Source organism: Perna viridis, chromosome 4, assembly GCF_037379345.1.
Source record: "Perna viridis isolate PV_CMFRI_1.1 ecotype Kerala chromosome 4, ASM3737934v1, whole genome shotgun sequence".
NCBI lineage: Eukaryota > Metazoa > Mollusca > Bivalvia > Mytilida > Mytilidae > Perna > Perna viridis.
Genome location: NC_142448.1, coordinates 25,651,169 through 25,677,148, shown reverse-complemented (window position 1 = coordinate 25,677,148; position 25,980 = coordinate 25,651,169). Strand labels below are relative to the sequence as shown.

General features: G+C 32.8%; 1 protein-coding gene across 2 annotated transcripts; it reads left to right on the top strand.

Annotated features, from left to right (window-relative positions):
• The first annotated feature begins 2,332 nt into the window (after positions 1 to 2,332).
• On the top strand, positions 2,333 to 25,553 carry LOC148619477 (DNA repair and recombination protein RAD54B-like). 2 transcript variants are annotated; one of them, XM_088579380.1, is made up of 27 exons: positions 2,333 to 2,394; positions 3,590 to 3,753; positions 4,549 to 4,586; positions 5,066 to 5,232; positions 6,308 to 6,402; positions 7,234 to 7,255; positions 7,914 to 7,968; positions 8,455 to 8,542; positions 9,020 to 9,104; positions 10,365 to 10,447; positions 10,966 to 11,046; positions 12,309 to 12,463; positions 12,797 to 12,844; positions 14,089 to 14,170; positions 15,282 to 15,362; positions 15,628 to 15,777; positions 16,128 to 16,239; positions 16,759 to 16,938; positions 17,221 to 17,435; positions 18,603 to 18,767; positions 19,868 to 19,994; positions 20,702 to 20,808; positions 21,341 to 21,406; positions 22,183 to 22,296; positions 22,943 to 23,086; positions 24,225 to 24,299; positions 25,402 to 25,553. In XM_088579380.1, the coding sequence occupies exons 2-27, from the start codon at positions 3,640 to 3,642 to the stop codon at positions 25,462 to 25,464; spliced, it is 2,712 nt and encodes a 903-aa protein (XP_088435506.1). In that variant the 5' UTR covers positions 2,333 to 2,394; positions 3,590 to 3,639; the 3' UTR covers positions 25,465 to 25,553. The 2 variants fall into 2 exon arrangements, with proteins under 2 accessions (XP_088435506.1, XP_088435505.1); XM_088579379.1 differs by having other exon boundaries at positions 2,362 to 2,502.
• Positions 25,554 to 25,980: the final 427 nt, after the last annotated feature.

Sequence of the window (25,980 nt, the reverse complement as noted above, 5' to 3'; positions counted from 1 at the left end):
ACAGTCATATTTGCTCAACATATAAATAAAAAAAATATTTTCGCTTTTTCAAAACCATGTACAGTAAACATATCAGAATATGTTTGCGTTTATCCTTGATTAAGGAGTCCTCTTTCCAGTGCCACTTTTAGATTATGGGCGTTTATAGCAATAAACAACATATATGTAAACGAAGCGTAGACCGAATTAAGACTAGCAGTTAAGAGTTTCGAGACGGTTATTTTCCATCAATATGTCGAGATAATGAATTTTTAAGTGAAGATTATATTTTTGTGCATCTAATATAAAATTCTAAATACGCAATGCGTTTCAGTCTTTTATATATAGCACTGATAAAGGAGCTATTTATTTGCGCAAGTTAGGCGTCCTTTGCGCGGTCCTTTGTTGGCATGTTTTAACCGTGATGGAAGGGGGAGGTTTCGCGAGCTATAAAACTTGATTTAACCCACCATTTTCATCAGAAATGCCTGCACCAAGGCAGGACCTTCGCGGTTGTTTCCGGCTTTCCGGTTTTTGCCTAGATTTTTTGCCATTTTTGAATGTTTCGACTATTGCCTAGCTTTTGTCTACCAATTCGGTAATTTTTTTATTACCCTTTCTTTTATACAGACCTTGTTTAACCAATAAACACAGAATACAATTGCACAAAGTGAAAAGAAACCAAAACAAAAATAACGAAAACTATACCCAATTCGGAACGGTTGATAGGAGATTTTTAAATGTATGTCTTCTCACTTCCTTTATGCATTTTTTTCTGGACTAACAGTTTTACTAGCCTAGTTAAATCTCAAGTAATTGATTTTATCTTAAAAGATATACAAATTAGAATGCGAAATACAAAAAAAGATATATTGTACAAATTAAGGGCTTGGATGTGTCGCGTATAAAACACTAAGTGACTAATTTCCTGTGCACTGGTATATTTTGCCCAAATGATTTTTTTTTGCATTCTGCCACAATCGATAACCTCTGTATTCTTCCCACTAACAATTCTCACTAGCTTATTTGTAGTTCTTCTTACTTTTTTCAAAAAAGCCAAAGCTTTTGACCGGATCAATCTGTCAAAAGACAAAAGAGTTGTGTTCGTTACGATATTTATTTATTGCAAATTATAACTACATAGATTAAGCCAACGCAACAATATATAACGGCATACAAACAAGTAATGCTGTATAAGCCATACATCGTGTACTAAGTTACAGCCTAGATTAATCCTACGAGGAGGAATGACCCGGCCAGCGAAAGCAATATTTTTATATAGCCTGCTGGCCGAGTGGTCTAGGGCGCTGGATTTAGTGCAGGCGGTGTTGCCATAGATGTCACAGCGGTAAGAGTTCAAGTCCCGCGGAGGGAACGACCAAAAATTTGCATCGCAAATTTGACAGTTCTAACATCGTTGGGAATTTTTCAGACCCTTCTATAAGTTTACGTTATCTTTCCTGTATCAATTTGATCCGATGGAGCAGTGTAGCGAATAGAGTCGTCACATTCTGAGACGTTGTATATATATACACGATATTCAATGACAAAGCATATCGATGTTGACTGTTTGTTCATAGTTCGATGGCTGCTTTAAAACAAATAATGAAAGTTCAAATTCAGAATGCGGAAAAAATGTGGTTCAATATCATCTTCTGTCGTAACTACGCAGACTTTTTATCGCGCTTGACTTCTTACAATTGGGCTTCTGGAACAGGGTTGTTTTGTTACAAGTTTGATTGATTGATTGATTATTTGGGTTTAACGCCCGAGCAGCAATATTTCAGCTTTATTCAGACTACAAGATTGAAGTCATCACTACAGAAGTTTTATTGTCGTCATCATGAAATCGTGGATCGTTACGGTGTATCCATCTGCACTATGAAAACTGATTTATTTAATGGGTCATAGTTTTCCTTTCCTCGTTTGTCTACCCCGGACTTGACTTTTTATGAGCAACTCGGCGGGTGTTACTAGAAAAGCAGAAGACGCATACCCTACCGGTGCACCTAGTCCATGCAAAGATTGCAATTGCAAAACAAATAATCTCCTCCGACCCCCCTTTTTTTTTTATGTCCTTTTATTTACTATTTTACGAGTCTCGCACAGACGCGTACGGTACACGTATGGTTAAAGCACACGGTGCTCACTGATTTAGACAATGCCTACTCCATATAATCAACAGTTCCATTTATTAATATCAATAAATTGAAACTATTTTATTTTCTGAGAAATCGTTTTCTGATATCATAAAATTGAAGAATATTTTGTTATCCCAGGAAAAACTTATTTGCAAGAGCTGGAGTTTTAAGGATTTCCGGTCAGAGTTTTCCCGACCTTGGTCCAGATATTAAATTCATCATGGGAGATAACTGCGTAGCGGGAAAATTAAATTGAAACAAATATTACATGCATGTATATACCGTCAAAATATGAGATAACACATCTTATCCTTTATAAAATATAAGCCAATGCTGATTAAACTATTCATATTGAATAAAGATCCACATGGACTTGCTCAGTGTATGAATATTGTAACGGGAGAGCATAACACGAGTCTCACCTTTACTCCCTTTTAGTTTTAGCCTAATTTAGGATTCACATTGGAAATCACACATTTTCCATATTTCAGGGGTAAAAATTAGGAAATACAAGCTGGTAGCCCAGACAATATTTTTAGTTAATATTTTGTAGGTGTTGAACTAAATACTTACATAGATTTATAACAGAAATTATTTTAGAGATTTTTTTGGAGGGGATCGATAGTGTGATACAATGTGAACATTTTTTTATCACATACATGTACATATAGATTCACATCAGGTTTATTTGACTCCAGTTATCACTAATCATACCATCACCACCTTGGATTGACTTCTTGGGGACTTATCCCTGTAGCCAAGTCAATTAACTCTTTAAACGTACTACCTACTACAACATGGGTGGGCTGTTCTGCCACAATATACAAATGTTATCTCAAGGGTTGATAACACAAGTTCACATTTGTGAAATTTATTCTCTATTCATTAATATATATAAATCATAATTGTACATGTATATGAACAAGATGTGGATGTGTGAAATCAAGCACTGGTATTTTTATACCATCACTCAAAGGATGGGGTCTAACAATTTATGTTTTACTCTTGTTTTTACCATCACTAGTGTAACTTCCTTCTTTATCATTTATTGTATAATTTTTCAACATTTTTGTACATGATATTCACCTTTTCTCCTTTACTATCCGGAATGTCTATACAATTTATTTCTTTAATTATGACCTATTAAATTTGTTCTTTTTAAGATGTGTGCACACTGGTAGGTGTCATTGCAGAAAATAATCTCTTTCTGTTGTTTACACACTGAAGACTCTGTCAAACTTGTCACAGTGTCAAACTATATACTATGTGGCTTCTTTGATGTCAGAGGTTATTTGGGGGACATTGCTGGGATCAGTCAAGTTTAAATTCATGTGTGATTTATTATTTTAGTACATTGTACTTTATTAAAAAAAGAAACTTGTCAGATGAGTTTTTCAAGTGCATATATGTCCTGATTTCATCATTGGTTTATATTTATATAACTTTCAAATGTTTTTTTTTATTTGCAGCCATGGTAAAAAAGTTACTAAAAGGTCAATGTTCCCTTTGAAATATTAAGATGAGAAGATCAGGTGCACCAAGTCAGTTTAATCCAGCAAAGCGTCCAAGGTTTGCGGTACCATTTAAAGATGATTCTAGGGGGACTGGTGTTGGATTAAATCAAACTTTACAGGTAAAAAAGGCTAGAAATCGTATAGTCAATATTAATATATTTTATCATGTAAACATGGTGTGATCTTACTGTAAGACTTTAAATGCTAGATGAAAGAGCAGTAACCACATACAAATTATTTTGAATTATTTCATGTGTAGGTCTGGCCAGGACATTGAACATAGATTTTTTAATCTTTTTCCTAATTGGGATGAAGGCGTGGCTCATGAATGTAGGATGGTTGGAACTGTTGGGAATATATGGTTCTTATGAACTGTAAGAATTTTTTTTCATTTGATCTTAGGCTGATATCCCATCCTAGGGATAGAATAACTTATTATACATGTACATTGTAATAAGAATGCTACTCAGTAAAAGTAAAATTTTCTGTACTTTTTATTGCTGTTTTTGTCTCGCCTTGACAAATGTTGTGAATGGCGAGACTTAGGTAAAACTTGTCTGGCATCCATGTTCACTTTAAGATTTCTGATAGGTCAGTTTGATGTGATCCAATTGTGCTAGTTCAATCATATTTGGTACGCAGTTGCATTGGTATCACTATAGCACAGTTCTCTATCCATTTCATGCATTTGCCCCCACAGTCACAGTCTATTGTCTTTTAAATTTTAAATTTCATGTTAAGTTTTCTGATTACCGGTTTAACTACTTGTGCTAGGTCAATCATATAATTTGGTATGCTGTTACATTAGCATCACTTTACCACAAATCTGTATCTGTTTAGTACGTATGCCCACGCAGTTACAATATGTTGACTTTTACATTGATGAAACATCACATGCATTAATTGTTTTGAAGGACACACCTCAGCAAGAAAAAAGTTCTCCAGTTCTAAGGTAACAATTGTTTTTACATATAAAAGTCTTATTTGCTTGTGTGCATATTTAGTTTTTTTAAAACATTGATGTCAATTAATCTTTCTTCACTAAAATATGCATCAAACATCCTGGCCACACTTAAAATAGTGTGACTTTTTCTCTCAAAATGATTTAAAATATTTATTTAAATAGGGTAGGAACCCGATTTTAATTGTTGTACATGTAAGTATCCCATATACATGGGATACAACAAATTATACTGACAGGACATAAAGTTGTCTTTCCTTTTTTTTGGTTTGTGGAAGTGCATACTGGTACTCATTTAATTTATGTCAGCATCTTTTTAATCAAGTAAATTTAACATCACTAGTTGCTACCACCTTTTTTTGAAGGGTTAGGGGCAGAGTTTCATGTGTTGTTCTGGCTCTTCATATGGCATAACTTTTAATTGATACATTTGTACAAATACCAGTACATTTTAATTCTATTTCCTACAGCTCAGGTACAGCATCGTCTGAAAATAAAGAAGCTTTAGAATCAACAATTAAAACCAATACAAAAGGATTTAATCCACCATTACAACAGAGAAATGATAATGTATTCACACAGAAAACGAATCCTCTCGTGTCTAGACTTCATCTGGATGGCATTGCTCAGGAAGGCAGTTAGTATGAATGATTTTCTTTGACTGTTAAGCAGATTTTCTGTTTTTCAAATCTGGATTTAACTATGACTATTCTTTATTTTATTGTTTTTGTACTTGTGATTTCACTAATCACATTTGAAACCACAAGTAATAACTATTATTCAAGTTCAGGGAAACCTGTCTATTCCAGACATATGTTAAAATCTCTTTGTATAAGTTTAAGGAGGTAAACCTATGGTAAGGGACATAACCCCTGAAATCAGTGATATGTGTTTGTATCATATTCAGTTTCACCAAAGCCTTTCAAGCTTTCATTTGAAACAATGAAATAAATCCAAGTTACTTTGATGCTTAAATGAGATTGATGTGAAAAACTAAATACAAACATTTCAATGATTTATTAGAGTTGTGTCCCATACCTTAGATCTACCTCCTTAAGTGTATATTGAACCTGGGTAAATTGAATACCAGCCTTAACCAAAAAAACTCTACAGTCTGAAAGAATTTTGGTTTGATATGTTTCTGTGTACAATCATTTTTGATGTACAAATGTATGATTATTGTTCAATTAAACTTTTTATTTATAAGATTTGTTTTTACATACAAAATGTATTGCCTGCTGCTAATGAATGTAGATGTAAAGCAATAGATTAATAATCAATAATTTAATTTCAGAAGTAACATGGTTTATGATTGGATAAGACATTTTGTAAATCATTTCATTGACCAAATTTTGTAATGATTGTGACGTCCTCAATCTTTTTTAATGATTTACTCATTGAATTTTGGTAAATTACCAGTATAAGGAATGACTGTTTTTTTTTTGGTCTATTTGAAATAACTTCATTGTCTGTGGTGCACACTTTGAAATAACCTGCTATGCAGTTGACGGCATTCTTTTGGTAAATCATGGAAAGGCAAAATATTCCAATTTATTTCTGGGTGCATTCTTTTTTTAATGTTACAATCGGGTATACAGTGCTGAAACATACAATTCATCAAGGTATTAGCCAAGAGGAGAATGCAATGATTACACATTCTAGGACATTTTAATGTATCAAGTCCTAACAGTTTACATTTTCTGTTCCTGTAGCTAAAGTAAACGATGATAATAATTCAAATAGTGGTAGTCCAGGAGAATCTTCTCGATACCTGAGTGTGATGTGGTGTAAAAACTCTAATAAAAAGGTTCGTGAAGTCTAATTATTAAAATGATCAATTTATTATAAATAGAAAAAGTAAAGAAATGAAGAAAAGACTGATACGAAATTTGTAATATAGTTTGCAGAAGAAAACAGTTGAGTGGAGAAGAAGAAGTTTTATTTTAATATCCAATCATTAATGAAGCTGCAACATGGGTTGTTTGATGCTACCATCTCTCTTTCCAAAACAGTAAATATTCTTCCCAGACATTTGTGTTTATAATACGTTTACAAACCAGACCTTTTAAAAATCAATATCATAATGAAAGCAATAATCAACAAACTTCAGCAGTAAATTTAGATTTTGACTAACATATTTAATGTGCATACTTTCCTTTGGAAAATCTGAATTCAGGTCTAAATTCAAGGTCACAGATTGAATTTCTTGGTCAAGCTTTATGTGTCAAGGGAATGCTATTGTTTCCTTGGTAACATATACAACTTGTGTATTTTGGAGAAAATCATAATTTAAAATTTATAGTGATCTGTGATTCTCTATATCAGTCAATACTCAGTACAGTTATTTTCATGAATTTTAAAAATCATTATTGAATTTAATTCAGTTCACTTTGAATTCAGAAAAAAATGGCTGCATAAAATTTATTGCCAATTTGTGAGTCTCTACCAAAATATAATTTGTATTTTTGCAATATAAATGAAAATATCACTGATGTAAAGTAAAAACTTCCATATTAAAGTGAGTTATAATTATTGCTCTTTTCAATCCTTTGCTTGATCACATTTTTAGCAATAATAATTCTATTGCAATAATATCTGAATTTACAGCATTTGCTTCATATTTTTTTATTTATTGCAGCATAAGAAATGGGAAGGGGATGGTATGTATTGCATCTTCTATTAACTTTAGCATTTGGTAGAATCATATAAAAAGGCTTTCTGAAGAGTATTTTAGAGAAAAGAAACTTAACTACCATTCTATTTTTGATACTTTGCTGACCTAATTTTACCAAAATTTTTGAAGTGTTCAACAATGGATAATTCCAAATTCATATAAAATGCATTTTGTTTAATGTACATGTATATGTAATTTCAGATGCAAAAAAATGGCCAAATACCTTAGGTCTATAAACATTGCTAGGTACCTTTAATGAATGTGGTTACAAATACATGTACATTTGAAATAATACTGAAGCAACAGAAATTCATGTTGGTTATATTGACCTAAAACAGGCCAATTAGGCACATTTCAGTCTTGGCACAGTAAAATCTCTACCTACAATGAACTTTTAATAAAATTAAACCATCCTTTGCTGGTGTTGAAGACATTGCATCTCTTATATACATGTATAAACAACTTCAAGTAACAGGTTTTAGGTTTATTTGTGTTTAAAATGCTTTGAAATTGAGATGTGGACCTCATGGGATGAATAGATTGGACATTTTTCAGGAATATTCTGGGTTTGGTTTAGACTGGTTTGTTGTGTATTTTGCAGTGTTTAGTTAAGACATTTTTGCTGTTTACATATTTTTTTACAGCTGTACTGATAACCACAGGGAGAAGTGTTTCTTTACTTGACATGGAAGGAAAAGAGTAAGGTCTATCTAACTGCTGGTATATACACATATACTACCAATTACACATGCCAACCTTATTGGGTGAAAATGAAAGGGGGTTTTAAGGTTCCTTTCAATTTTTCTCTTAAATGTAATAAAAAAGAAAAGGCGAAGATTTACACAAAAAATAAAAGCAGTGCACATCCTTGTTCTTTTTTTTCTAGAGTGTCTGTGATTGTATGACAAGCTTTGACATTGTGGAATTAAGGTTAAAATCAAGCACTCCAGAAACGTATTTGATTTGTCAACGAACAATTTATTTACCTTTCAATTAAGTGTGCTTCAAACATTTCAGCAAATATTTTGCTCACAGTTTTTTCAGTTCTTACAGGGAGTGTTAGTTTAGTTTTTCTATATACTACACTTGGGCTATAAAGCAGTAGTTGAGCACTTCATTATGTTATAAGGCTGTAGTTGAGCATTTCATTATGCTATAAAGCTGTAGTTGAGATTCGCCTTTTAGGATAGGTAAAGGTACAGGGTACAAGTCATCAGATCTCCTGGTCCTGAAAGACGATGAAACACTTACAATAGGTGGAAAACTTATACAGGTAAGGAATCCTTGCCTCAAGCTTTGAGTGAAGCTAAATACATTTGTTTTGTAATTTTTTTTATCAAAAACTAGTAGCAGACAATGGTATCAAGAGTTTGAAAAAAAAATGCAATTTTATTTTTAATAAGGAAGTTTATGGTATTATTTCATTCTTACATGATTAATAAACGTGTTAACTTTTGGGTACAGTATACTTATTTTAGAAGTTATTAATTATCAAGTTATCAATTCTAAGATGCAAGTTTCAAATTGATTGGAAAGAAAAACAACCTTTTTGATTTGAAGTGGGTGTCATCCATGCAGCTTCAAAACAATGGTATGGATAGTCGTCATTTTCCGCTTTGATGGGCAAGTTGGAAAATGCCTATATTTAAGAGTGAAATGATGCTTGTTGCTGATTGGTATTGCCTATAACAGAGCTATACATTTATTAAAACTGTCCTTTAAACATGATTCATTTTGCTCTTTTTAAAAGGTTATGTCTGTATTAACAGAAGAGCAGTTCAAATCTGGAAAATGTTTCTCTTCAGCTGCCGGAGGAGTTTCATCTGATATTTCAGGCAAGTCTACTGTTGTACAAGTATAATATTAAACTTTATAGTGGTAGTTAATCATTATCTGATATTGTATTAAACACTAACTTGAAATGTTTGGTTTTTTAATATTTTTTCAATGAGAGGGAGTTTCTCATACTTATCTCGTTGAGTGGCTATGCTGCGAGATGAGATGAGCATGAGAAACACCCACAGGTTGAAAAAATATTAAATAATTTGTTTATCACTGTTTCGCTGAAGTGTAAGGTACTAGTTTTCTTTTATTTTCAGTTATCCTAACTTAAATATGTAAATTTACTAAGCGCTGAGAAAAATTCCCTCCAGGACTTTTTTGGCGGAGTGCTACATGACATCATGCATGTTGTGCAGCTATATAATAATTTTCATTCTCACTCGACTGGTGTGAGATTGAAAATTATTGTATAGCAAGATGAAAGGGATTTTAAACAAAAAATGTTTGTTTCTGTAAACTTTAAGACTCTTGACAAGTCATTTGAATGTTTGTATTCAGCATTTGACATCGATCTCATGTAAGCATCAAAGTAACTTGGATTGATTTCATTCTGAATCTGATGAAACCTTGATAGGCTTTGGTGAAATTGAATATGACACAAGCACATCACTGATTTCAAGAGTTATGCCCCTTACCCTACCTCTTTAAGACTCGTCATATATGCTATGTCTATATTGTTTTAAATATGGACAATTACCAATGAATATGTTATGTAAAATCAACCATTTTACCACTAAACAGAATAATGCCAGTTATTAATGACTTGACGTAAAATATCAAATGTCATCCTGTTTGACTGACTGTGATATGTCCTTGACTTCAAAACTGTCCTTATTCTGTAGATCAGAGGATAAAGTTCACTTCATTGTCAAGTGTTTTACACCCTGTCACATGTAGAGGCGAAATATTATGTGATACCCCCCAAAATGTCCATTTGTTTGACTGTCTGTCCCTTACAGTTTCAAGATGATAACTTGAGAACGGATGAATGATTTTTTTTAAAACTTTGCACAGTTGTTTAGTATCATATTATACAGGTTAAGTTGAAATTTCAGAAAACACCCAAATTCAGTTTTCAAGTTAAGCCATTTTAAAAATGTTGCTATCCCCCTATTTTTACCATTAAATGGTGTGGTATCACTAAATAATCCATTAATGCATATTTTTCATATCTTGACTTACATGTTCTTGTTCAATTATTATTTATATCTCAATTTGATATAAGGCATTACTTATGTAATTCCTCTTATTAGGAAAAACATGTGTACCAGAAAGAGTTAGCAATAAAAAGTTTGTGAACCCTCTGCAGGATGGGAGGGCTACATCTGTAGTACAGGTAAGTGTTTAGAAAGGTATTGATGGTAATTTAATATCTATTAGAGATTGAAATCACAATCTCTTGCATTTAAACAGGAGTGCTACAACTTGACACTCAATAGTTATGAAGACAGTGAATGGCAATGTTTAATAGGCAATGTAGGATAGATGATGAATTGTTCTAATAGAGGACAGCTTTAAAAATCTGTGGAACCTTTTGTTTGCTTGTTTGACACAAAATCTCATTCATTTGTTTTCAGAGTAGGTGGATGGGGTTCAGGTGTTTCCACACTGGTTAGATTTTCGTCTCTAGTGTTACTTGTAATATTTGTTACATCTGAGCTTAATATATTATTTTCTTAAACTGCAGATACATTTACCTGCACATGTACATTTGTATATGCTGTAAGTAGAAATATAGTTTTACATAAGTTCATATCAGAGTCTAGTGAAATGATTTTTTTTCAGACATTAGTAGACTTATTTATATTATACATTATTTTCATGCCTTATTAATTGGTACATTATCTTTAACAGAGCAGTGTTCTTGTCAAACCAAGGTATGATCCTAACACACCAGGTGCATTAGTGATGCCAAGACCTAGCCAGTCACATCAGGTGGGTAGTTTTACCTTGGCATTACCTAACATGCCAGGTGCATTAGTGATGCCAAGACCTAGCCAGTCACATCAGGTGGGTAGTTTTACCTTGGCATTACCTAACATGCCAGGTGCATTAGTGATGCAAAGACCTAGCCAGTCACATCAGGTGGGTAGTTTTACCTTGGCATTACCTAACATGCCAGGTGCATTAGTGATGCCAAGACCTTGCCAGTCACATCAGGCATGTAGTTTTACCTTGTTGGCCTTACCTAACATGCCAGGTGCATTAGTGATGCAAAGACCTTGCCAGTCACATCAGGTGAGTAGTTTTACCTTGTTGGCATGACCTAACATGCCAGATGCATTAGTGATGCAAAGACCTAGCCAGTCACATCAGGTGGGTAGTTTTACCTTGTTGGCATGACCTAACATACCAGAAGCATTAGTGAAGCCAGTCACATCAGGTGAGTAGTTTGATCTTGTTGGCATGACCTAATATGCCAGATGCATCAGTGATGCCTAGACCAAGCCAGTCACATCAGGTGGGTAGTTTTACCTTGTTGGCATGACCTAACATGCCAGGTGCATTAGTGATGTCAAGACCTAGCCAGTCACATCAGGTGGGTAGTTTTACCTTGTTGGCATGACCCAACATGCCAGGTGCATTAATGATGCCAAGACCTTGCCAGTCACATCAGGTGGGTAGTTTTACCTTGTTGGCATGACCTAACATGCCAGGCGCATTAGTGATGCCAGGACCTTGCCAGTAACATCAGGTGGGTAGTTTTACTTTGTTAGCATGATTGAAAATATATTTTTCCTTTGCCAACAAAGTTATGACAGTGATTTGTTACATATTTGGTTCATAGGAAATTCTTGCTAGTCCTTGGGTACATAAGCATACTTATTTTAGGCACCTAAGTATGCTTCATGCTATAGTTTGTTCTTTATATTTACATGTACACTGCACAATCAAAACATTTAAAGTGTAAATTGTATATACATGTATATGTATTATTGTATTCAATGTCAAATAAAATTTGCAATCCACAAATTATTAACTTTTTAAAGAACTTGTAGAATAATGCAGCATAAATGCTCTTACTGTACATTTGTAGCAGGTCAATAGCAGCAAAGTATGTGGAAAATGTCCATGAGATGACCTGGAAACTTTAATGACCTGAGTTACATGCCATTTAATCTTGGGGCACATACGTTTATACCTTTGTGTATTACAGACAAACTCCAACTTACTGGTAATTTACATTTGAATTACAGTGGCAGTACAACAAGAAGAATTTACCTGTGGTAGATGTAGTGGTAGATCCCTATCTCTCTACACACCTACGTCCTCATCAGAGGGAAGGGGTACAGTTTCTATATGAATGTGTCATGGGGTATCGGGATTATGGTGGATATGGAGCTATTCTGGCGTAAGCATAGTAAATTACATTACATGTGTGTTATTGGACAGAGAATAATACTAGTATTTGTATGCATCTTTTCCTCATACTTCAAATGCTCATCCAGATAAATAAATCATACATTTTCTGTCAAAGAAAGTGAACCTTTATTCGCCATGCTGCTAATGAAAAATTCTAGGTGGAACATTGACAATTTCTATGTTATGTTCGTAAATGTTTTCTTTTGTGTTTTTATGATAAGTTTCTCCGTATTTTATGAATAGGTTTTCATTTAGAAGTAACTTAAGGTAGAAAATTGTCAGATTATTTGTTCAAGTTTTATTTTTTTTGTTTGTGTTTTAGAGATGATATGGGACTCGGTAAAACACTCCAGTGTATATCTTTGTTTTGGTATGTATGTCAATTATAACAGGTATACCTCAGTAATACAGTGAAACATATCTAAACCAGTCACTAAATAAACAGGGAACCTTTCTTAATACCAGCCATCTATTCTTTATATGGCCAAATATTTCTTATGAGCTTTAACCTGAGTCTGATGAAAAGTAGTAGAGGACAGACACTAATAAACAATTTTATTTGGATATCAGCAGAAAAAATAAATCCCACTACTCTGACATTTCAAGTGGAGAGTCCCTATTGTTTTCAAATGGATTTGAGTGGTCCTTATGACTTTATGTCTGGATAAACAATATAGTCCAAGCTACATCCAAAAATATCAGTTAAAATGTATGGAACTCTACAGAATCATTAAATATGCTTCTGTTGCCATATCCCTTCAAATAAGATTTGGATTTTTAACCACTGTAAACTGAACCCGATATTTGCAAATATACCACTCGTGAGAATCACATGGTTTGCACCATATCTTTATCATATGAATCGAGCACCATATGATGATCATGTTTCAATTTATATATGATAGTGGCATGATTGTCATATGTTTTCTAGCCAAAATTAACACGTAAGAATCATATGATAATCATATGACTATCATATGTTAAATATCATATGTTTTTATCATATGATTATCATATGAATCAAGCAACATAGGGGATTATCATATGTGGCACATTTGGCTGTGTAACCAAATAAACTCTTCAATCTGGAAGGGGCTTGGTTCAGACAGCTTTTATCTCCTGGCCAAAGAAGATATTGGATATTATCAGTTTGTAAGGGCATATTGTTTTAACATAAGCCACTTGTTTGGATATAGTCTAAACTGATTTGGTAATGAAAAACTGTCTATTCAATCTTCATTCTTGGTCAATGTTTTTTTTTTTTAACTATTTTTACAAACATCCTTTGGAAATGCACCGGTAGATAAGATGAAGACTACTGAATTTTCAATGTTATTGATACTTCCATTATCCCTTTGATCTTTTGTTTTTCAGTATAGAGTAAGAGGAAAATTCAGTGCTTCTCAACATTTTAGAATAAGAAGAAAGTTTATTGCTAGAAACTAAAGAAACATGTAGGTTATCAATGATTTGAAAGCGAAAGTAGTGATAAACAGATCATCTTGTCTGGAACACTTTAACTCCATGAAGACAATCAGTTATAATCTTAGAGTAATTAATTCTATTCATTTGTACTGAAATTGAATCACAACGACTTTCTCCTTTTAATTCTAGGACTTTACACAAACAGGGACCTTATGGAGGGAGATCTATTGTGAAGCAAGCCTTGGTTATTACACCTGGTAGTCTTGTCAAGGTATAGTTCTTTGAAATTAATGCCATTTTATAATTTATACTTTAATTACTATCATTTCTCTTTATTACTGTCCTTTAAAATATTATACAGATTTTTGGTCAACTACTGTATTTGATGTAATTCTCATCTGAAAATGGAAGTAGGTAAATGTAGGGTCGTGGGTCTACTTACATGTGATTCTTCCAGTCTACAGAGTCCGAATCCGCTACTCTACTTACATACGAATTTGTCCAGTCTACTTACACTTGAATCCTCTAGGCAGTGCTGTTCTTTAATTCATGTCTTTCTACAAGTGATAGAGCCCCGTGCAGGTCCGGATGTTAAAAGAATAGGCCTGCAGCAGCGCTAAGCTTGTCGTAAAAGGTGACTAAATAGTGCTAGGAACCCTAGCCGGGGGCTGGGGCGCTTTGCCCACAGAGCAACTGGGATGTGTGCCCCAGGTGGTGGAATGGGGTGCCCCTGGCGTGTTATATGCTGGGGTTGTCAGGCTATAATACGGAAAACCTGACCGCAAATCATAGTAGTGCACTGTGTTGGGAAAGATGCCACGTTCCTCGCACGTTAAAGATCCCTAATGTGGTATTCGATAGGAGTAGGAACCATAGGGCTCTGCCACGGGAGGCAAAATTGCCTGACCCTACCCACCTCTCCCTATTTCCAGTGGCAATCAAAATTTGTCGACCCCATTGTCCTTGTGTCCCATCCCTTTTTCATTTCATCATCATTTCATGTTCATTTTATCATCAATTTCATGTTCATTGTCTGAATATAGCTGAAATATTGCTGCTCGGACGTTAAACCCCAACAAACAAACAAACAAACAAACAAGTGATAGAATCATACAGATTTCTGTCTGCCAGTCTGTCACATGTAAGATTAATGTTTTCATTGTAACTGTACTTTCTATGAAGCTGAAGTCATAAAACTGTGTACACTTGTTTACTATGATATGGACTTTAAGATTAAATACCATTTTATCATTGACCTTATGTTGACATATTTTCTTGTTAGATATTCATAATTTCATATCTGACAAGGTCTAAAAATTATAAGGAATGGAGAATATTCAATATTTTTTCTTAGATACAAAATACTTCAAGATACTTTGTAGAATTGGAATCAGGAATTCAAGAAATGGTTAGGGACTGAGAGAATATCAGTGTACTGTGTCAGCTCTGAGAAACGGGTGGAAGTAAGTTGATTTGTTTGATATCCTTATATAAATCTTTTTATTTTCACCATGTTATACAGCCACTCTTAAATGCTTAGAAGGATTATATTTTTTTGTACAATTGTTGCCATCATAAGAGGAGTTACTTTTTTTGTCTTCCAATTTGTTTTGTTACATAGTTATGGGACTATTAACATTGAAAAACAGGAAAATGGTTGTATTGTGTGCTAAAATTCTGTTCAAATTCCACTAAAGTTGACTGATATGTTGCATTTATGGTTTTCAGAATTTCATCAACACAGCTATTTACCCAGTACTTATCATTTCATATGAAATGTTTGTCAGAGCTTATGACATTATTAAGCAAGTGAACTTTGACCTTGTCATTTGTGATGAAGGTCATAGGTTAAAGAATACAGCAATTAAAACAACATCAGTAAGTATTTATTTGTAAAGAAAACTGTAATGATGATTAATGTGCAAACTTCCCTATGATTTTTATTGCCTTCTGCTGCAGTGCCACAGAGAGACTCAGAAATGGTTTACAACTGTTCTACAACTGAAATTTTGTTGGATGGTTAGATATTAATCTTATTTGATCATGTCAAACTGAAATTTTGATTTGACATATTGTACAACTATGGCTTTGTGTTGTTTTGTATAGCTTAAGATTTTTTGCAAACTTTGCTGTTGGGTTTTCATTCAGAATGTTTATCATATACATGCCATGGCATGCATGAGAATATAAAAGAATTTATTATTGTTATGGATTTGCTTTTGTTTTAGTTAATAATGAGTTTGCCTACTCAGAGAAGAGTTGTGTTGTCTGGTACACCAATACAGAATGACCTTCAGGAATTCTTCTCCATTGTAGAGTTTTGTAATCCTGGTGTTCTTGGTATGGTACCTGTATAAACCTTTTTCTTAGTTTATTGTATGCCTCACTAACAGTGTTGTGGGGTGTATAGATTTTGTGTTAAATATATTTTAGTTTTATGTTGCAGGGACCAGGTCACATCATCTTGCAAAGTGAACTATATGAACATAACTATATAAATTGTGTGAACACACATGCTGTTCTTTTGACATTCACTGACAGTTCATGGCTGACTGCATATGGAAAATGTGATGCCAGTTGAAATTGTTTTGGAAGCAGAGTTGTAATTTATCTAATTTCAACTCATTATTACATTAAAGCTCTATTATGGAATTTGGTCCTGTATCATTGTCATGAACTAAAATAGCTCTGATGAACTATACATGAAAATTCTTTTAATGGATACAGATTTTTTTCAACTCTTAAAGGCTAAGAGTCCATAAATTGTCACAAACACCCTAATTAAAATTTAGTTGTTTAATGTTTGAAAAATCACTTCTGCTTTTTTCAAATGCTAATTCAAGTTTTTTTGTACTATAGGATCGAGTGGAGCTTTTAAGAGAGTATATGAAGGACCAATTGTGGCTTCACGACAACCAGAATCAACACGAGCTGAGAAAGATTTAGGGGAGGAAAGAGGAGCAGAATTATCACGTCTTACAAAACTGTTCTTGTTACGGAGAACTCAGGAAATAAACAACAAATATCTACCTCCTAAGTGTATATATTCAGTTTTGATGGATAGTTGTAATTTTATCATATTCAAAACTATGACTTTAAGAACAGTGGAATAGTATTTATTGAAGTCTAGTAGCTTGAATAATCATGTTTGTTGTTTTTATTAGATGGTCAAATGGTTTCAATTCTGACATTTACATCTTTACTGAAAATGGAAAAAGGTAAAAATGATATTCTTTAGAATTTATTACTTTTTCAATAACAAAAAATTAATAATGATGGAATAACAATCAGCCTATATTATTTACATTTATATTATTTCAGGTGAATTAGTTTTATTCTGTAGACCTAGTCCTCTACAGTTAAGGTTATACAGACAGCTATTGTCAAGTAGACTGATCAGATCTTGTTTAAGTGGGAAATTTGATGGCTCTCCTCATCTTATCTGTATTGGTGCCTTGAAGAAGTTATGTAACCATCCAAGTCTACTGCTTAATAAAGCCAAAGAAGCTGATGAATGTCCAGATGATCTTGAACAGGTAATGGAACAACGAAGTTTTTATCTTGTGGATTTGAATTTTTAATTTTTTTTTCTGAAAAAGCTTTACCTTTTTAATTTCAAGTAATAAAAAGCTTGTGTTTTTAGAGGGAATTATAACCCCCTTTTGATCTGATGATGATTGAATAATATTGAAATGTCCTTGTTGATGTCTATCCTTGCATGATAGCACAACTCATATGTGTAAGATGAGTTTCAATTTATCTTTATGCTTTAGTGCACGACCTGAAAATTTGAAGGCCAGCCTTTTTCCAGCTTAAAAAATCAACATTAAACAAGTTTGAATTTCAAAGGATGTATTTATATTTGATTTTTTTTTTTTAAGTTCTAATAAATATACAAAGACTTTCATTAAAATCTCTGCTTTGTGGAAGTATCAAGTGTATATAGGGAGCATGGTGTTCTTCTATCAATAATTCTTTTGTTACAGTTTTTTTTTTCTGCAACTGCTTATCACAGCCATATGGTACATGTATTTTGACAGAAGGTTTATATATGTATACCATATAGTGGGATTCCATTTGTCCCAATACCTGTAATGAACTTTGAACTGAGTAAGATGAAAAGGTAGTACTACACAGACACAATATTGTAACTGCTTATTGCAATTAGTGTTCAAATATCATCACCACTAGAAACCTAATAAAATGTTTCTGAGACTTAACAATTAAAGGCATTGCATGACAAAAAACATGTTAAAATATTAAGATAAACTTGAAAGGAAATTTTTGAAAATTGTGTCAGTTTCTTGATTATTTGTTGGTGTGGGGACTTGTTACGAAATACAGGAAAAGTAATCGCACATACTCCCCATATTATTTTACTGAAATGCTGGAAGTCTATCCAGGTCAGTTTGAGTAGTTCCTTATATCCAGATTAATGATATGGTCCGAGCTACAACCAAACATGATAGTGTAAAGATGTATGGAACCCTATGGAACCTTCAATAATTATAGGCCTGGGTCATTTCAGACTAAAGCGACATGACCTTCTTGTTTGATGACTGTTTATATTTCGACAACATGTTTACCTACATGGTGAGCAGGGATTTCCTTTAGTGAACTTTGCTCACAATTTTTTTATTTCATTTTTGTTTTGTTCAGCATTCTTGTTTTAACCTGATTTATATGTTTCTTTTCATTCCAAGGATTCTATATACAATGGATTATCAGCATTATATCCAACCGATTTCATGCCTGATAATTGTGAATCAGAACATTCAGGGAAACTGAAAGTGCTGAAACACTTATTGAATGACATGCAGATACATTGTCCTAGAGACAAAATAGTGTTAGTGTCTAACCATACAAAGGTAAGTATTCATCAAGATTATTACTCTGCAAATAAAGTTTATGGAGAATTTTTTAACTTTCATTCTCACATGTCAGTTTCTAGTATAGAGGTACATGTGTACTATAACACTCAAATCTTTCATCTTTTGATGACTAAAATGATGGTTTTTTTTCTTTGAAACTAATGTGGTTATGGATTTATAAAATATCTCAAAAATCTAAAATTAGGCTAGAAAATTTCTGGTAAAGAATAAAATCCATCAGCTCATATACTATTGAACTTTACTTCGCGTGGTGTGAAAATAAAACTGGTGTAAATATATTCTTACAGAATATTTCATACAATTTGATAAACAACTGCACAAGTATATTGAATTGAGAAATCGTTTAATGAAATGGTATCAAATTTCCAGGTACAGTAATTATTGTATTATTGATACAATGTTGGGTATCATATGAAAGTTAGATGCTTGCATGTTTGTGAAAACCATGATTTTTGTATGATAACTATGCTATAATCATATGTTCACTGTAACACATGATTATAGTATCATGTTCGATTGATATGATAATCATATGTTGCAAACCATATGATTCTCATCTGTGGCACTTAGATGTTCATTAAGAGATAACTGTTTTGGATTTCTGTAAGGGGAGGTAATCCAACATAATGTTTTTACAGATTCACAACTTACAAGCTCATGTCATCATAATTTGCCTGTTTGATTATGATGAATTTTTTAATCAAGGTAAGACATGATTAGTTGTTGTGCATGTAAGAAGATAATTATTGTCAGGTCCCTTCATCAGGAGACAATCCAGAGGGTTTTGAACATCCACATCTTGTAAGTTTAGCATATTCCAAACTGCTTCATTAAATTTAATGGTACTTTATAGGAAGGTTAGACATCATATGCAGTTGTGCAAAAGTTAATAATAATTGCTGTTGAATCTTGAACATGAGGGCTTTACATGTTTGTATCTTGTAAGCTGTATAGACCTCAAACCACTTCATAGATTTTGATGACAACATTCTATAGGAAGGTTAGACAGATGAGGTATATGTAGATTTTGATGAAGTAAGATTCTAATTGATAGATCAATTTTGTTCTTTTTTTAGACTTTAGACATCCTTGAGAAGTTTTGTGATGGACATGGCTATGAATATTGTAGATTAGATGGTCAAACACCAACTGCTAAGAGACAGGATATTGTTACACAGTTCAACAGTTCTTACTCTAAACATTGTATGTTGTATAGTCCATTTGAGTTTTATAAATTTTTGAGAAAAAAAATCTAATAAGATCATTTTTCATTTTTCAAAATAATTGAATAGGAAGTTGTTGTCAACCTTCACATAGAGAATTGTCAGGCACTATTTTGCATCTGAATTCCTTTAGTAAAAGGATTTGTTAAGGATTGTAGTAACACCACCAACCATCTGTCCATCTGAAACTTTTTGTGAACATTTACGTGGCATATACATCTAGTCAGTCTTCTAAAATAAGTCCAGTAAATTTTCAAGATTAAAGGTTAAAGTTACAGAGTCAAATTTTGGTGAGGGGATATCACCCTTAACTTTGCTTTGGTTTAATTAGTATATTAATCCAAATTTTGATTAAGTCTGATGATTTTCATAGGACTTTTAATTTATGAAATATAGAAAGTAATGATGCAAGTAATACTGTAAACCAGTAAATTTTTGCACCATCTTTTTTTCGCGGTTTCTGCTATAAATCTGCTTTCCTGCAATTTTTTACTGGCAATTGTTCATCAAATTGCACTGTAATGTTCTTTGAAGGAAATATTCACAACAATTTATTTTTGCATTATGGATCTTTGTGTGAAAATAGCGAAAATAAAACTGCCTCGAAAATTTCACAGTTTACAGTAATAAGATGGTAAAGCAGTAACAGATACTAATATTGAACAAAAACACTTTATTTTGATAAAGTTGTATTCCTGTTGAGTTCAAAGGCTGGGGGTGTAGGACTGAATTTGATAGGAGCTTCTAGACTGGTCCTGTATGACATAGACTGGAACCCAGCAAATGATTTACAGGTAGGCATTGTACTAAAATCAGTAGCCTTACAATGACTCTATACATTTATACATGTTTTAATATTAATGCATTAGAAAAGAAACTGTATTTGATCACTTGGAAATAAACCAGAATACTGATCACCAGACACTGGCTTACTGGCTCTATTCAAGCAGGGGCATAAGAATAGATAAGAAAACCACACAAAACAGAATTAAAAGAGCGAAGTAAAAATCTAAATTATAATAAAAATAAAAATGAGTGGTCTTCACTCATTACCATGGTGAAATTGCATTTTTTATTTGCCCACTTAGGACAGAAAAAGCAGTTTTAACTAAGCTCCCCAAAGCCCTTTTACACTTTGCACTTCATCATAGAAAATGAGAAGTTAATTCATCATATTTTAATGTTAATTATTAACTTACAAGGAAAGTAGTTTATCCATGAAATTTTACATTAATTATTAATTAGCAATACCAACTTATAAATGTATTAAATAATCAATTACTTATTCTAAAGTATTTAATGATATTTTTATACCTTTTATTTTAGGCCATGGCCAGAGTTTGGAGAGATGGACAAAAGAAGCAAGTTTACATTTACAGACTGTTATCTACAGTATGTTTATAATTCTAAAGCAATGAAAATAGAAATTGTACAACAGTGAAAAATATTTGACATGTCACGCTCACTGATAATTAGTCAAAAAACTACTCCATACTGGTCATTGTGTATTGTAAGATTGTACCCTTTCTATCAAAAGTTAATTTTTGTTGTCAGTTGCTTTTACGAGCACTATTTAAATTTTATTGTTGCAGATATTAACATTTTCATCTTGGAAAAATGCCCTATTGAACATAAAGTAAAATTATGTTAGATATGTTGATAGTAATATCATTGACTATTTTGAATAAATTGTGGTGGTAAGAATGTAATTGCTTTCATGTTATGCTTAATATAAATTCTTAATCAAGAGCGATAAAGGAGTTGACTGAAACCAGTGTAGAAAATGCTTGTATTGATACTTGTAATTGTATTGTGATTTTCAATTTTTCTTTTCTGAATTGTAACTTAAGATATCACAAGAGGCAGAAGGGTCATGTCATCTGTTTGTGCAGCTGTTAAGTGTTCTTTACAGGGCACACTAGAGGAGAAGGGTCATGTCATATGTGTTTGTACAGCTGTTTAAGTGTTTTTTACAGGGTACACTAGTGGAGAAGGGTCATGTCATATGTGTTTGTGCAACTGTATAAGTGTTCTTTACATGGTACACTAGAGTAGAAGGGTCCTGTCATATGTATTTGTACAGCTGTTTAAGTGTTTTTTACATGGTACACTAGAGGACAAGGGTCATATCATATGTGTTTGTACAGTTGTTTAAGTGTTTTTTACAGGGTACACTAGAAGAGAAGATTTACCAGAGACAGATCAGTAAACAAAGTCTGAGTGGAGCTGTGATGGACTGTAAAGGCAAAAATGATGTTCAATTCTCTCTAGATGACCTAAAGGTAACAGGAATTATGAAAAAAAAACTTTTTTTATCAACATTTATTAGTTTCAATATGTATTTCAAAGTAACTTTAGGTAACCAAATGAGTAAGCTAACAATTTGTTTAATTTTAGACTGTTATAATCTATGTAAAAAGTTCAGTGCTCTCATTAAATTTATATGTTCTTTGGCAATCTTGATCATTTTATTATTTCACTTTTTCTTATTAATAATAGTATATATAATGGTACTGGTAATTTTAATTAAGTGGCATACTTCATGGTTTGGTTAAACTACAAAGTCAAATAATATGAAGCAGTGGATGGGGAAGAATTTTTTTAAATGGGCCATTTTCAGTATTTATTATAAGTATTCAACATGTTAATGGGCCATTTATGAAGATTTTAGATAAAATCCTGCAACTATAATGGGCCATTTTCAGCTTCAGTGGGTATATGGCACATGGCCTCTGCCTTTCCTTATCACTGCTATAAAGTGCATTATTATGATAAAGTCAAGTCCACACAAGTCCCACAATGATCCAAGGAAATTTAATACTCTCAAATTAAAGTGCATTCACATTTTACAATGCCTTACCAGTTAAAAGATTTTTACTACTTGTATATCTACAAGTGCTTTGAAAATCAATGTATTATATATCACAGGATCTATTTTCACTAAATGAGAGAACAGATTGTGATACACATGAACTATTAAGTTGTGATTGCTGTGGAGGGGATGAGGCAGTGAGGAAGTTAGAGGAGCCAGTAGTAAGGTCTTGTCAGCTTGGTGTTGCTCTATCAAAAAAGGTGAGGTGAACTATATGTTGTTATTGTTTTCCTAGATTTCCTTTAAGAAGGAGTGAAGCAAGTCCTTGGGACAACCAAGTACCAGTAGTCTTGTACAAAAACACCTAAAAAGTCTTCAATCCAGAGTATGGCACACACACTAAACAGTAAACTCTTCATGGCCCCTATATCAAAAGTTTACTTAACTAACTGGCAAAACTCAAAAAAAAGTACAAAAAACAAAGAACTACTGAGTAGACAAGACAACCACAGAATATCTTCCTAAGAAGGTGTCCAAGCAAAAACTAGGCAGTGTGTGGCATATAACAAATTTTGTTTTCAAAATTTTTTCACCTATTTCTCAAAAGTTAAATATTGGTTTTTCATGAACTGCAATGATTGGCATGAAATAAATTACATAGGAAGCATTGAAATTTATTGAAACAAGGGAGATAACTCCTTAATTTGAGAAAAATTTGGTTGCTGTGTTAGGAAACTTAAAAACCATTTTCTGAGACATCCATTCTTGATTTAAAACAAACTTTATACTATTTGGCATACATACATGTATGCATTACATTTGAAGAAAAAATTCAGTGGGATAAAATCCCAAATAATAGGATCTGCCTGATCCTTACAGATAACACTTCCAAGGGGAGGTAATCACTTCAGTTTTACTTTTTCTTAATTAAGGGAAATTTTAACTCTAGAACACTGTTTGAATAGGGATGTACTATATTAATATGGCTTTACTTAGATAATAAACATTTATATCAGTCATTCAGTTTTTATTACTTTAAAATTTGGAGTTGTCTTTAAATCTAATATTTTGATGTATTGAATTTGGCAAAATATGAAAAGCCTATTTTTATGCAATGCACATATACTTGTATATACATTCTTTAATACAGTGAAATTAAATCAAACTCTTAATGACTTGAGAACTCCTAATCTGTCTCAATCAGACTTCTGCTGAAATCCATACACACATATTTTATCATCTGCATATTGTATATCAAACATGCTGTCAGATTGGGGTTCACTGTGAAAATGCTACATGGTACAAAATTGTTTGCTAAATGACAACTTTATGATACGTGCATTGGGTTTGTTCACAGCACTTCTGTTATTACACATTTTAAAATTTGGTTTGTTTTAGAAACAAACTAAAAATCTTGGAATGGACGAACTGATGGACTGGAAGCATGTGAAAGATTGCCAGAGTTTTGACCCTGTAGGTATTACATGTAAATGTTTAAGGAGAATTCTTGTTAAATTCTTATGATAGGTGCTTACTTGTTTGGAACAATCACCAACACCAAGATATATTGGTATGAAACATAATATATAAATTTGTTCTGGTATTGTTTAATACAGATGATTTTACATATTCTACAGTCTAGAAATTGACGGTGGTTTCAGTGTTCGTAGAATACAGAGATCCATGCTAGGAATATTGTAATTTTGAGTTGGTAATAATGAAGTAACAGAAGAAGTGTTATAATTTTTTTTTATATTTTACAGCTTAAAAAAATGATTTAAAAATAGGAACTTTCGAAAGGCCAACTGAAAAGATTCTTGGTTCTCTTGGACTCCCTCATCTCATTACCCTACATCAATTAAATATACCCTCATCATTTGTACTTGCTTAATGGTATAACACCACCATTTTTTTGGGCATTATAAAGGTTAAAAAAGGAATGCCTTTCTTCCTTTTTACCATAGGTTTCTTGAATAAATGGTTTGAGAACCAAGAACTTATTGGAAAGGCCAGGGGATCTAAATGTAATAGTAACAGGTCCTACTTTACATCGTCACAGTATTTGTCCCCCACTTTTAGTTTTTCTGTTCTTCCATCACACTTTGAACCTGCAATTCCTCTTTAAACTTCTTTTATAAAAGTACCTGATGCAACTGCTGTATATGTGCATAACTTACTAAACATGACAATGCCCTCAGATAATTGGCAGCAGATAAACTACAAAATGCCATTTTTAAAATGTACTACATCATCTTGTTAACCACTTGGATGAGTTTATCTGAAACTTTCAGGGAGCCATATTGTGTGGTAATATCATTGTATGTCTACTTTTTAGCACACCTGGATTCAAGATGAAACATGGGCTTTGCCTTTGACTTGTAAGAGCGAACTACAATATTATGTTTTATGGGAATATTTGTCGTATAAATAATGCTATTGTGCATTTTATATTTAAGTCTACTAAGATTTTGTGGTTTATTTTAAGAGACTATGTACACATAAAGTAGAGGGAATGCCTTTTTATGGTAGTATAATTTTGTTATTTGTTATTTGACATTGACTTTTTTTTTCTCAGGCTTGGCACATATCAGAAGCATCGGATTCTATATCCTATCTGTTCTGGCATGAAACAAAGTGACCTGTTGACTGAAGATGAACTTCCAATAGTGCCAAAAGCTTCTGAGCAGACTTGTATTATTTTATAGTGCCAATAAAAATTTACTTATATTTCTTGCAATTTTTTGTACCTTGTGACTTAAATGTTTTGTATAATATCCCCTTCAGCAAAGCTGGTAGGAAACTAAAGGTTTGCACTTCATCAGTCTAACAATTTTTTTTTTCTAAATGCATCCAGATATTTATGCATGTACTCCCGTTAAACAAGTAGGTGGTTTAATATAATCACCTAGTCCTTCCACCATTCCGACTGTCCCTCCATTTTTTCCATGCAATTATCTTGCCTTCAAATGGATATTGTTTTCAAATTTGGTGTGTGGTTTCATAAAGATTGGGCATTTGTTTTAAGCTATTTCGGGTATTGTACAATATTAACTTCCCGTTTCCTGGGACTTTGCCATTTTTCACTATATGGAATGGAAGATAAATAATTTCATCACAAAAATCTTGGTTCCCAATGCATTGATTGATTGAAATT